At 54.6% G+C, this 13411-nt stretch overlaps 3 protein-coding genes and 1 non-coding gene across 4 annotated transcripts; 3 read left to right on the forward strand and 1 right to left on the reverse strand.

The window, feature by feature from the left end:
• Nucleotides 1-1127: 1127 nt before the first annotated feature.
• C8Q71DRAFT_t59 lies at nt 1128-1204 on the forward strand. The gene has a single exon. It is a non-coding gene; the product is annotated as a tRNA-Met (tRNA).
• Nucleotides 1205-2899: 1695 nt separating this feature from the next.
• Nucleotides 2900-6103, forward strand: C8Q71DRAFT_898041 (alcohol oxidase-like protein). Its single transcript, XM_047928772.1, has 15 exons — nt 2900-3154; nt 3211-3462; nt 3519-3622; nt 3673-3855; nt 3913-3923; nt 3976-4092; nt 4154-4380; nt 4442-4531; nt 4586-4634; nt 4681-4818; nt 4869-5018; nt 5084-5327; nt 5394-5484; nt 5545-5576; nt 5633-6103. The coding sequence occupies exons 1-15, from the start codon at nt 3112-3114 to the stop codon at nt 5708-5710; spliced, it is 1809 nt and encodes a 602-aa protein (XP_047779728.1). The 5' UTR covers nt 2900-3111; the 3' UTR covers nt 5711-6103.
• Nucleotide 6104: 1 nt separating this feature from the next.
• C8Q71DRAFT_556694 (uncharacterized protein) lies at nt 6105-10543 on the reverse strand. The gene is made up of 7 exons (XM_047919326.1): nt 10210-10543; nt 8935-10156; nt 8689-8885; nt 8272-8639; nt 7921-8224; nt 7391-7870; nt 6105-7339 (listed from the first exon to the last, which is right to left on the reverse strand). Exons 1-7 carry the CDS (start codon nt 10441-10443, stop codon nt 6320-6322), a joined length of 3825 nt encoding a protein of 1274 aa, XP_047779729.1. The 5' UTR covers nt 10444-10543; the 3' UTR covers nt 6105-6319.
• Nucleotides 10544-11281: 738 nt separating this feature from the next.
• C8Q71DRAFT_833407 (elongation factor Tu GTP binding domain-containing protein) lies at nt 11282-13381 on the forward strand. The gene is made up of 7 exons (XM_047926396.1): nt 11282-11568; nt 11617-11632; nt 11689-11816; nt 11868-12243; nt 12293-12763; nt 12821-13072; nt 13126-13381. The coding sequence occupies exons 1-7, from the start codon at nt 11428-11430 to the stop codon at nt 13167-13169; spliced, it is 1428 nt and encodes a 475-aa protein (XP_047779730.1). The 5' UTR covers nt 11282-11427; the 3' UTR covers nt 13170-13381.
• The last annotated feature ends 30 nt before the right edge of the window (nt 13382-13411 follow it).

The following is a 13411-nucleotide window of genomic DNA, read 5'->3' on the forward strand; positions in this document are numbered from 1 at the left end:
AGTCTGCAACCGCTCCTCTCCTATGAGGGGAACCTGACAAACGAAGAAGGCATGACACAGCTGGTTGACTTCGCATTCGGTGCCGTGCACGTCCTGGCGTTCATGTTCATCACGGTGGACATCTAGTGGAGGACGTGCCAATGGGCCATGGCAGAGATGTCCCTTGGGCCATGGCTGAGTATGGTCGTCGTTGTCATGACATCGTCCTCTTTGGTTGTGCAAGTACTTGGAGGGCAACAGGGACAAGCGAGTCAGGGTGGCATGTTCACGGACTGAGTGACAAAGACTAGAAATGTAATCTTGAGTATGACTGTCACCCAACAGAGTACCTAGAAGCGAAATCCTTCAAGTGGTAGAATCTGTTGCATGGCGAGTGAGCCTGAGGACTTAGGTGCTTGACAGAATATGTCCGGACCCTCCCGAAGCGGGGAACTTGGAGTCGTTGGCAGGCCGTAGCCCGAATTTGACAGCCGTCAAAATCGTCGATCATGATCAGCACTGCGCAGCGATGCGCGTTGTCCGACAGCAGGTGGCGTAAAGACTTGCCACGCAGCCCTTGACAGAAGTCCGCACACTCTCGATATACTGCATATAGTGCATCGAGTAGTAGCACAATAGCCGTCGCATAATCGATATTCGTGCACGGACGGCCGAAGACTTCAGGCAACTTCAAAGATCAGTTGCAGACATCGCATCGGTGGCGACGAGGGATTTCGACGCAGAAGTCGGTCATGACATACCATCTATACATACTGGGTTGACTTATGGAAGCTCTCAGATGACCAGTGTTAAGATGAGTAGAGAGAATGCACGCTGAATCGTATACGAGTCACACGGCGCAATCATGGCCACCTATGGCCATGCTCATGTTTGACCGGATTCGACTACTTAGTACGACTGTGAAACCGAGGATTTGACGGTGCGAACATCTCCAAAGCACGATGTTCCTGTGTGCCAAATGCTGAGCTACATCAAAGAAAGCCTCCGCATAGGATGTGAGGTGAATAGAGCGATCTAAACGCGAGTAAGATCCGATATCGTCTGCGAGGCACGCGGAGCGCCTATTCCGACTTTTCAGCCAAATTTTTCGCATCTTCCTGCTTCTACTTACTGATTCAATCGACAACAGCAACTTGACGCAGTGGAAGCGTGCAGGGCTCATAGAGGCACCCTGAAGTCCCTGGATCGAAACCAGGAGTTGCTAGAGATGTGTTTTTGCCATCCTGATGTTGCATCGGACGTGAGCGCGAAGTATTGGATGTCTACACGTTGTTCTCGCGTTCTTTGCGTTCCACATCACTCCCAAGTACCTAAAATCACTTTGATTCAAATGTAGATCATGAATTTTGTCAGAATATCACAGCTGGTGGCCTATGTTGTGTACATTTCGCATAGTATGTTGTTCAGTGAGCCCCAACCGCGTTTACACTCATGCACGTGACCGCGTTAATCCCGCGTCGAGGATCCGGCGACGCAGCCTCACTCTTTGGGACAAGTACTACTCACTTAGACCGATGAACTCATCCAACATACTACGCTGAAACATACGAATTCTGAGCCTCTGATGTGATTCGGTGGACTTGCGGGAGGGAGTCAAGGTCCGCGAGATAGCTCTCAAGTTAAGTAGGAGTGGTACGTCGCCTCGGGGGACTTCGGGGTTCCCATATAAGTACAACATTGGCGCTATGGAGTTTCTGTGGCCGCGCACGTGAAGGGTGGGCTTCAACCTGTTCTCACTCTGCGTTCGCAACCTCCAGTATATGTGCGTCTTAGCACGATTGTCTGCTTGCCGCTTTATAAATCGTGAATTCATGATTGTTTATCATCATCCCATGTCTACTGCCTCGAGCCAGCCTCCGAGTCAGGCTGAGCTGACTACTACGCGACTGCAATTCCCGGACTAGATTTGCTCGTCAATAGGAAATGACACATTCGTGCGAGCCAGACAAACCAGACGTGCCCAACTAATTTACCTCTTTGCTCAGGGGCGAGTCCCCTCACCGCCCCCGCCATGTCGAAACTTCGGGTGACATATCTTTATGATCGTGCGTTATCATACAACCTTCGAAGATCAGGCATGGCTGACGGGCTTGTACTAGTAGCTGATGTGGGGGCCTACACCTATGGTTATGGACATCTCATGAAGCCTTAAAGGCTGTGTATCACCCATGTGCTTGTCTCTGCATATGACATGCTGGACAAGACGCATATCCCAGTGCGTGATTCACTCGCTCCTCTGCTAAGTATGTCTCTCACGTTCTTTTGTTTACGGCGAGCCAAACGCGCATCCGCAGAGACTAGAAGTGTATGATGATGAAGAAGAAGAAGATGTCAATTATGAATCACTGCAGTGTATGCGGAGTGCAAGCTAGTCACGTCAGCGAAGGTTGTCTGACACGCTAATGTTGGTGAAATTTCAGTGACATGCTGACGGTTTTTGACGCTTTGGCGTTAGCATAATCGGTCAGCGTTGGGTCAGCGTGTCAGCAACCGTCAGCACTTGTTAGCAAAATCCTGGATCTACTGATTGGCACTTGCTCACGTATACTCGTCTTCTAGTACGTCGAACCTGTTCCTCTATGGCAATACCTTCTTGGGAGCGATAACAAATACAAATTCTCGTACGGTCATCATGAGTCGGTCCCTTCCCCCTTTCTATGTGCGTTACCTCATGTAATGCTCTATGCACTCTCACAGTGATAATGGCCGAATGTGCATGCCGGCGACCTCCATCTCGACTGCAGGCTATAGTTCGAACCTACTCCAATCTAAAGTGGACTAACACATGGTCTCGCACATCGAAACATCCTACGCGGAGTCCGGCCGCTATTCATGTAGGGGCCAAAAGCGACCGGATTTCAGTATCAGACACCTTCTTATCCCCGAATGTCTGACACTTCTGCTCTACTCGCATCCAGGACGGCAGGAAGTGCTACATTTTCGGCACTCACCCCCCACATCAGCTGACGTAGAGACGCTTTCCCCCTTCGCCACCCCGCTACGGTGATTAGCCCTTTGCGGCTCTCGACAGCGTCTCTCGTCCATGGCCGTGCTATAAAGCTTGACCTTGATTTTGGACAGTCCCTGTATCTCAATTCGGACGAACGTACCATGAGCTCCTTGCCACTGGAAGCTGACATCATCATAGCTGGAGGTGAGAGTGTACCTAATTGTCGCTCTGCAGTATACCTGACAGTCTTTGTGATCCAGGTGGCACGACTGGCTGCGTCATTGCAGGTCGTCTCGCTGCAGCGGACCCGTCTCTTCGCATACTCATCATCGAGGCTGGCCCGCCCACCCTCGAGGATCTCGCACATATACAGCCCGCTCGCTACCAGACTCACCTCCTACCCGGAAGCACGACCGTCAAATGTCATGTGGGGAGGGAAAGTGCTGACCTCGGCGGTCGTGCACCCATCGTGCCCTGCGGACAGTGTCTCGGGGGTGGATCAAGTGTGAACTGTGAGTATTTGGTGTTATGTCGAACGAGCGGTCGTAATTGACCACTGCGCTTTCAGTCACTATGTATACACGCCCATCACCGTCCGATTTTGATGACTGGGAGACGGTATACGGGAACCAGGGCTGGGGCTCACGGGACCTCATCCCGCTCCTGCAGAAGGTCAGAAGGCGTCACGAAAGTACTCTGCAGTGAATTGACGGGATCTGTAGATGGAGACCTACCAAGTGACACCGGACAATCCGACACACGGCTACGATGGTCCCTTGAAGATTTCGCACGGCGGTGTCTTCACCAACGTAGGCAAGGAATTTCTCGAAGTTGCTGCACAATATGACAAGAGCCGGGGAACCACGGACGACCCCAATGACATGATCGGGGTCAACGTGTACGGTGTGAGTCTGCCTCAAGTGTCCTATCTTTTCGGTTCTAAGTCCCATACACGGTTGTAGCGATGGCAGAAGTGCGTCATACTTCGCTTCTCATATGAGCCCTATCTGACGAGCTTTCGGAAGGTACATCGACAAGGAGAGTGGTCGCCGCTCTGACGTGCCGCACAACTACATCTACAACCGTCAGCTCGACAATCTCAAGATCTTGACTGGCTACCATGTGAAGCGGGTGCTGTTCGAGTGCGCACTATGCATAGCAGTTATTTGTTCGTCAGGCTTAAACATTGCTCGTCATCTGCAGGGCTGGACGGGCTACCGGCGTGGAGTTCCTGCCAAATGCGCGCTTCCATCCGAATGAACAACAAACGCTGCGAATCGCCAGGGCTCGCAAGTTGATCATTGTGTCATCGGGCACCTTTGGCTCTCCTGCCATACTCGAGCGCTCCGGCGTAGGCGATCGCAAGCGGTTGCAATCGCTAGGAATTGACGTCGTTGTCGATCTCCCCGGCGTGGGCGAGAACTACCAAGGTAGATTGCGATTCGCGTGATTCGCGTACTATATTGTCGGATCGGTCTAACGCTCACACAGACCACAATGTGATATTTACACCGTACCGCCTGGATGATGATGCAGACACGTTGGACGGACTCGTCCGCAATGACAAGGAGGAGATCGAAAGTACATGAGCACCTTCGTTGATGAAGTCGCACCTTTACTAATTACTTTTGCCAGGGTTGACAGCTCAATGGCTCAAAGACGGCTCCGGCCTCTTAGCTCATAAGTAGGCTTTCACCTCTCTTACGTTGTCTATTGTCAACGAGATCTAGCGGTATCGACGCTGGTATCAAATTACGGCCTTCCGCCGAGGAACTTGAGGTCATCGGACCCGACTTCACCGAGCAATGGGAGCGAATGTTCGCCAATGCCCCAGACAAGCCTGTAATGTGGGTAGGCCCCATCGGCGTGTGAGCATTCTGACCCTACTTTGTTTCATTGCTTTGGCTGACATGCACAGGTTCGTCGGAGATTCATCTGTCGTCCCTGTAGGGAAATACTTCTGTACATGCTACTTCTTGGACTACCCAGAGGCCGTTGGATATGCGCACATTTCATCTGTCGAAGACGTGAATGCGCCGCTGGTTTTCGATCCAAAGTTCCTGAGCAAGTAGGTCTAATCTTTCGCGTCGAAAGCACACGCAGCCGATATTGATGCCTTCATGATTATTCTAGACCCTCAGATATCGCGCTGATGCGATGGGGCTACAAGTTTGGACGAGAACTCACTCGCAGGATGTTATCCTACCGGGGCGAGTATGTCCCATCTCACCCTGCATTCCCGAAGGGCAGTCAAGCAGCCTGCAACGGAGATACCAAGCCTGTAGCTGTGGGGCAAGTGAACATTCAGTACACAGATGCAGACGATGCAGCGATTGACGAATATACGCGGAAATATGCGGCAACGACATGGCATAGTGTATGTACAGCGCTGCTTGCGTCTCGCCCTAGTCGCTGACACCGAGTTGATGGCCATCCATGCTAGCTGGGAACGTGCGCAATGAAGCCGCGTGATCAACAGGGAGTCGTAGATGCCTCACTGACCGTGTACGGTGTCTCGGGGCTCAAAGTCGCCGGTCGGTCAAGAATCCCCTGCCGCGGATCCCTGCAGAACACTGATCGTTCATTCCTGCTAGATATGTCTATCGCACCCTCAAATGTTGGATCCGTGAGTATCCTTTCAACACGGTTGCATATTAGCCTCACATATGACCACACTCACAGAACACGTACTCTTCTGCTGTGGTCATAGGAGAGAAAGCAGCGATGGACATCCTCGAGGAGCTCAGCATGAATCGCTGAAGCCTACGTCACACATCATTGTCACCATCTTTTTCTAATAGCCTCGATTTCATGACGTTTCATGCCATGTCCACTTTTGATTCGCAGGAATGCAGAGTTATGACAGGAACGCACTGCGAGCGACGGCAATTGTCGGACAGCGACTCGGAGACATATGCCAGTCCTACTACGTATGCCACTCTGCGTAGTATAACAATGAGGGGCGAGCAGAGTTACTATTAGATAACGTTGTCTCCTTGAACTCTCACGCTGGCAAAGGAGGAGGAGGAGGAGGAGGAGATGGGTCCATTTAGCCGCAGTGTAAAGGAGTTTCGATTGATCCTGATCATGCGATGTACATAGTGCGCTTGGGCATATTTCTTTCTTGACATTGCAGTGCGTAAGCGCTTAAGCGCTTGCGAAACGGGCCACGGCGAAAAAAGTCAACATTACACGGCAGCGGCATGACGAATGAATGTGCGTAAAGTGCATGTCTCATTCAATGATTCATGCGGCTAAGGAGCATCAGCCGCACTCTAACTGGATTGTCATATATTTACATCGATTGCTCATGAGATATAGAAGGATTGCTACTAACGCTACAATGCAAGATATGTAATGATAGAAATGTTAGAAAACGGTCATCGCCCCTGGCGTCATTGGCAACTCTTGAATCGCATCCAATTCATCGCGCTGCACCAACTTCTCATTCTGCACCAACTTCTCGCTGTCTTTCGTTGCAGGCGTTTCCTCGATCGCACCGAGGACACCCCACTGTTTTGTCAGCTGCGAAGCGAGGTGGAACACCTTGCCCGACCGCCCTGTCTTCTGGCTCTTAGAAAGCGAGACGAGGGCATTGGAACGACGTCCGAGACTGCCCAAGCTGTCCGTTGAGCCAGACGGTGTGCTCGAAGAATCGAATGATGAGGCGGTGGCCGTCGTGCCGACAGAGGCCTTCCTGTCGTCGCCGAACTGAGCAGGAGTGATCTGGGATGGGTCCTGGGCTTCCGCCGGCTCGACGAAGATAGTAGGCGCCGCAGCGGGAACGGGGGCGAGAGGATCGACTTCGGCATGGCGGTGATCGACGACAGGCATCGCTGCGGGGAGGTTGACACGCGCGTTTTCCGGTTCCAAGAACGGCGTGGGTGCATCGAACACAACGGTCGCCGATTCGTCTTCGACGACAGCGGGTGCCTCGAGTGCAACCTCGTTGGCCGTCTTAGCCTTCTTGCTTGACCGCTTGCCGCGACGCATCTTCTTGAATGCACCACGCACCGGCTTATTCGCGATGCGCTCCTCGTCCGTGACCGTGTTCTTGCTCGCGCGCCACATCCGGTACTTCTTGCGAAGCACGTAGAACGCGTACTTGGACTCGCCGACGATGACATCGGAGTAGGCTTGCGCAGAGAGGCCAAGTCCAATTCCGCCAACGACCCAGAACAACGGATTGTGGAAGACGGTGGCGAGCAGGTAGGCGAGACCGAGGGAGAGCATCATGTACCAAACGACGAGGTGACCGACATGTGTCGTGCGGGAAAGGAATGACTCGGGACGTGCGTATTCCGACTTTGAGCGTGCCGATGTACCCCAGTTCGTGACATGAACAGTGAAACAAGCGAACAGCTTGGAAGGCAACAGTCCGAAGAAGTACTGCAATAGCGTCAGAACAGTGACCGTAGTGGACAAAGGGATGCTGCATACCATGAAACCGTAGATGCCGAAGAGGAACTGGCGCGGGTCGCGCAAGCAGATCACGCCGTAGATGGACTTGATGACAGCCACACCGAACATTGTCCCGAGCCAGATGAGGGGGCGGATCCAGCCTGACGGGTGGTAGAGCATGCGCATAACGGTGGCCGTCAAGACGAACGGATACAGGAACTGCTTGCTCGTCTCGACCGTCAACCAGAAGCGGTGGAACGCGAAGCTCTTGGGGAACCAGAACGCCTCACGGAAGAAGGACTTTGACCAACGCGTCTGTTGCTTGACCCAGCGGACGTAGCCAGCAGGCGTGTCGGAGTCGCACATCGCAAGGTGGGTGTAACCTGTCTTGTGTCCGAGGGACAGGATACGGTTCGACAAATGCCGATCGTCACCGAATGTGGTCTCCTTGCCGAGGAACGACTGGAGGATCCACGGTCCCAGGACGGAAATCAGGTCTGACGTCTTGTAGAGCCCCAGCTACAGGAGCGTCAGACCGTAGTGACGATCAATTGAATGATGAAACTCACAGGACCGGACAAGCAGCCAACACAGCCAAAGGCGCTCTGACAAGCGCGCTCGACGTTGAACGCGAACCAGTAACGAATGGAAGACATGAGCGCAAGGAAAGAGTCACTCTTGTTCCAGATCCGCACGTCGCCAGTGACACCAGCCAACCTTTCATCACTGAACAGCAAAGCCATCATGTTCTTCACGGCATCGGGGTGAACGTAGGTGTCACTGTCGGTAGTGAGCATCGCGTCCTTGGTACCAAGGGCGTATGCGCCGACAATGAATGCAGTGAACATGGCGTGACGCTTGTGGCCGTGAGGTCTACTTGACAGTTAGCGGAGGAGGAGATTATGGTCGGTGAAACGTACTCAGAGAAACAGATGGCCTTCCAGTCCTTCCAGCGCCCCTCCTCTGCCTTCTGGTGGACGTAGTTCAGCGTGTAGTTCCACGCGACCTCGTGCGCCTCCGCCTGACCGGGGCGAGGATCCTGGGTGAGCCACATCTTGAAGAATTGCCAGCGAGTGAGCGGCGTGTGCCCGAGACTGTTGATATGCTCCCAGTACTTCTCCTTGTACATGACAGAGAGTAGGACCGGCAAGTGGACGATGAGGCGCTCTTCCTCGGGGAAGGCCTTGCCGAATGCGTTGGCCATGTCCATATCAGGACCGTCGTTTCCGTCAACAACGCCAATGATATGCTTGATCGGGTACTCCTGCGCCCAAAGCGACTTCAAGCACTGCCGACACTGTCAGTAAAAGAGCGAAGCGCAACAACAGTAGATTTACCGCAATCCAAGCGTCTTCATCTTCACGATAACCAACGACGGCGATGCTGCACTCGGGAAGAGGAGCAGGCTCCTGCGCGGGCACCTGGTCTTTAGCGGCTAGGCGCTCCGCGACGCCCTTGACCAACGGCGACTGCGCGGTCAGCTTGTTTACCCGACGACGATTGAAGGATGCCGCGATGGTCTGAGTGATGAAGTCTATAGAAAGCGTCAGAACAAACTCATCGAGGAAGGTTGTCAGACTCACCGATGATCAGGAGCAGGCCGTACATGCCGAAACTCCATGGCCCGACGGTGACGATCTTTACGCCAAGACCGTACCCAACGAGCAGACTGCAGACGACGCCCAGACTGACGACAATCTTAAAGGTCGCCGGGAACGGGCTGATCTTCGGCTGCTGGCGCTGCACGATATTGAACGGCGGCTCGACCCACGGATGCGTGACCGACGACTCCAACGCGCGAGCTTCCGCGATCGGCAGCGTCGCCGTCGAGGCGTTCGGTACGAAACACTCGATCTCCGGGTCGACGTATTCGAGCGCAGGAGGGACCTCCGGCGGCGGGCCGAGGCCAAACTCATCATCGTCTTCGTCGGAGCTGGAGCTGGAACGCGACGAGGACGAGCTGCTCGAGTGGCTCAGAGTCGGGCGGAATGGCACGCCAGCGTATGGATGCGAGTCGGGGTGTACCGCAGGGAGCCTGATGGGCTTCTCGGGCAATGCGCGAGGCGACACAAGAGGCGAGCGGATGCGGTCGAAGTTAATCGCTTCCTCGAGCCTCTTGCCCATCTTGCTAGGGCGCCGCGACCAAGGGCTGACGAGGAGAGTCTCCTCAGTGGGCGTGGCCGTGAGGTTAGGTGCAGACGGCGATGTCAAAGGACTGGGCATGGCCATGAACGAACCCTGCGAGTAGCGCGGCGAGGGCATCGCAGAAAGAGACTGGGTGGATGGCGACCGCGACAGTGTGCCGGAAGAGCGCCTGAGTCTGTCGGCGAAACGGTCGCTGCTTCCTCGTCGGGGGAAAGCAGGCGGAGGGACACACAGACGAGCGAAGTCCCGGGCAACGATGGGACGAGGCTTAATCTTCTCGTCATCGACGGCGGTCAGGAGATCGCCACCTTCATCTATGGTCTCCACGCGAGAAGGAGCTTCGTCTGCGTCCTGAGATGCAGAGAGGCCAGACGGTCGACGGTCGTAGATGAGGAGGGAGCCACCCGATGTCGAGGATGCATCCGACGGTCGACGGCCGGAGACGAGCGAGCCGTCCGACGTCGATGAGGCATCCGATGGTCTGCCATCGTCCGCGAGGTCCAGGACGACGGCAGGATAGTCCGGGGCATCGCCATCGGAGGAGGAGCTGCTACCAGCGGACGAGGACTGAGAGTCGCCGCGCTTCTCCTTGTTGATGTCGAGCCATCTTGCTTGAAGGCGCGTCTGACCAGCAGCGTCCTTCATCGTTGCCTTCGATGACTGAATTGAAAATCAGCGACGCTCGACGCAAGGAAGAAAAAGATAAAACATACCTTAAGCGACAGGGGAACGGCCTTGGCGGGAAAATTGAAGCGACGAGGCTTCGAGCTTGGCGTCAACAATTGCGCCTTCTCCCCCGTGGAGGAGTACGGGGTTGAGGCTCGAGACTCCGAAGGGGTGTTCGCGGCTGGTGTGCCGCCGGACCGGCCGAGCCCCAGAGCGAAGTATGAAGCCTCGGGATACTTGACATCGCCTCCCTTAGGACGGTTCGACTTCGCCGTAGACATATTGCCAAGGAGGGAACGTGTGGGTGAGAAGTCAATGAATGCGCAAATCCTTCGAAGTTAGAAAGTTGAAGTGCAGGAAATAGGTGCGTTTCCGTAGCAATCCCGCACGTCTTATATACGCAACAGCATGCAATGCCATCGCGTGCCGAACCAGCATGCAGCGGCGCATAGAAATTAGGCAGCGGAAGGGCGGATGCGCTTCATGCTGCCCATCCGCACTTCTGCCGGTGGAGCAGTTGCCATATATGGGACGTCACTTCTAAAAGAGGAAGGTGCTGTGGTTGCTTCCGCCATGTCGGATTGTACCCGAAGCCATCCATTTCCGAGTCGTGCGGACCAGCACAGGCACATCGGCAGGGCTGTGTGGCCGTATCCGTGCTCCCGACGTGCCCGCTGAGTTCTAGCCCCATGTAGCTCCGTCACCCAGAACGCGGTGCGATCGACGGCAGCGGCCTGAGGGGAGCGACTTGCCGGCGGATGGTGCACCTACAACCCAGGTCATCGCGGCTTCGGATGGCAAGTAAGACTTTACACAGCTGCCGGTCGCATTCGAGGAGCTGCTTTCGGATGGCTGCAACCCTCTGTGAGTCGGATGCGGGGAGGCGTGGTCCAGGCCTGCTCTGGCCTACTATGCCCCGGCATGCTTCCGTATGACTCGTTCTTCCGTCCTCAGGTCACGTTCCGTTACCTGAGAAAGCAAAAGAACAAGTCGTTGTGGTAGTGTCGTGAATGAGTGCGAATTGCGTAGAGTGCATGAGATGAACGACTTGGGAGAGGACGAGGAGAGGATGAGGACAGGCACTTTAGGCGCTCTCGACTGATTGCGCGTGACACTGAGGATCGCGTGACATGAGTGTGACCGATTGACTCGAATCGAGATCACTGAGTCTGACTTTCTGCAGCCTGTGCGATCGTCCTCGACATACGACTCTAGCTTCTCCGTCTCTTCTCCCCTGCCGACCGCGACGAAAGTCAAATCTTACCATGCCAGGAGACGAGACATTGCAGAAACATGACGGGTCCGACAGTGAGGGCGAGGAGAGCGACGACGAGGAAGTACTCCCGCAGGTGGAAATCGATCCGTCGAAATTGACCCCGCTCTCCCCGGAGGTCATCTCAAAACAGGTTCGTTGCATGTACTTAGTAAATACTCTCTTCTAACTTAATGTAAAGGCCACCATCAACTTGGGTGCGTTTCTTGAAGACGCGATACTTGTCGGGTCAGCTGAGCAACCGTTTGTGCAGGAACCATCGGACATGTCGCGCACGGAAAATCTACTGTCGTGAAAGCAATATCAGGCGTCATGACTGTGCGCTTCAAGAACGAATTGGTCCGCAATATCACTATTAAGCTCGGATATGCCAACGCGAAGGTGAGTGTCCTCGTGCTTAGCCCGTCATACATCCTTACACGACGTTTCCAGATCTACAAATGTGAGAACGAGGCTTGCCCGCGTCCAGGCTGCTATCGGTCATATCGCTCAGACAAGGAGGACAACCCACCTTGCGAGCGACCAGGGTGCGGTCACCGCATGAAGCTCATCCGCCATGTCTCCTTCGTCGACTGTCCCGGACACGACATTCTGATGGCTACCATGTTGAACGGTGCCGCTGTCATGGACGCCGCCCTGCTACTCATTGCAGGCAATGAAACCTGCCCTCAACCACAGACGTCTGAGCATCTGGCGGCTGTCGAGATCATGAAGCTCGAGAACATCATCATCCTGCAGAACAAGGTCGATCTGATCAAGGAGTCTCAGGCATTAGAGCACCAGAAGAGCATCGCTGCGTTCGTCAAAGGTATGTATGTCCGCTTACTTCCACGCCGTCGTCTAATCCCTGCCTCCAGGTACCGTTGCGGAGTCATCGCCAATTGTCCCCATCTCCGCACAACTGAAGTACAACATCGACGCCGTAAACGAATACATCGTCAAGCGGATACCCATCCCCGTCCGTGACTTCACCGCCGACCCCAAGCTGATCGTCATCCGTTCCTTCGACGTCAACAAGCCTGGAGCGGAGGTCGACGAGCTCAAGGGCGGTGTCGCCGGTGGCTCCATTCTCACGGGTACCCTCCGCTTAGGCATGGAGGTCGAGATCCGGCCAGGCATCGTCACGAAGGACGCGCAGGGACGGAATAAGTGCAAGCCCATCTTCAGCCGCATCGTCTCGCTACACGCAGAGAGCAACCACCTGCAGTTCGCTGTTCCCGGAGGTCTCATCGGTGTTGGTACGCGTATCGACCCTACGTTGTGCCGAGCAGATCGTCTCGTCGGTCAAGTGCTCGGTGCTGTCGGCAAGCTTCCCCAGATCTTCAGCGGTACGTAGTGCGACTGTCTGTGACAGACGCTGCAGCCTGACATGACATGCCTATCAGAGCTCGAGATCAGTCTGTTCTTGCTCCGTCGCTTGCTTGGTGTCAAGACGGAGGACAAGAAGCAGACGAAGGTATCCAAGCTCGTCAAGAACGAGCTGCTGCTCATCAACATCGGCTCCACGTCGACCGGTGGACGTGTGCTGAGCGTCAAGGCGGATCTCGCGAAGATCCAGCTGACATCTCCCGCATGTACCGAGGTTGGGGAGAAGGTCGCCCTGTCGCGCCGTATCGAGAAGCACTGGCGGCTTGTCGGTGAGTTCGCCTGGTGTCTACCCACTCCTGCACTTCACTGACATCATGCACAGGCTGGGGTAGTGTGCAGCGCGGGACGGTGTTGGAGGTCGACTGAATGTCTTCCCTTCCCGGATTGTATCATTGCTCTTGCCAACACGGATTGCTGTCATCATCCCTCTAAGAGGTCCTGTAGCACTACAGTAGAATGTATCCATTTGCATTCATCACGAATTCGCAATGCGTGTTATTGAACTTGATGAAACCTTGCAAGTTGTGCTATATATGCTACACCTCGCAAGCAGCCGCGATGTTTGTCGTTTATGCTTGTCAAGGATCGGGTAACTGATCATGAGCACA

The sequence above is a fragment of the Rhodofomes roseus genome, assembly GCF_022264815.1.
Source record: "Rhodofomes roseus strain CIRM-BRFM 1785 chromosome Unknown C8Q71scaffold_8, whole genome shotgun sequence".
In the NCBI taxonomy this organism is placed as follows: domain Eukaryota; kingdom Fungi; phylum Basidiomycota; class Agaricomycetes; order Polyporales; family Fomitopsidaceae; genus Rhodofomes; species Rhodofomes roseus.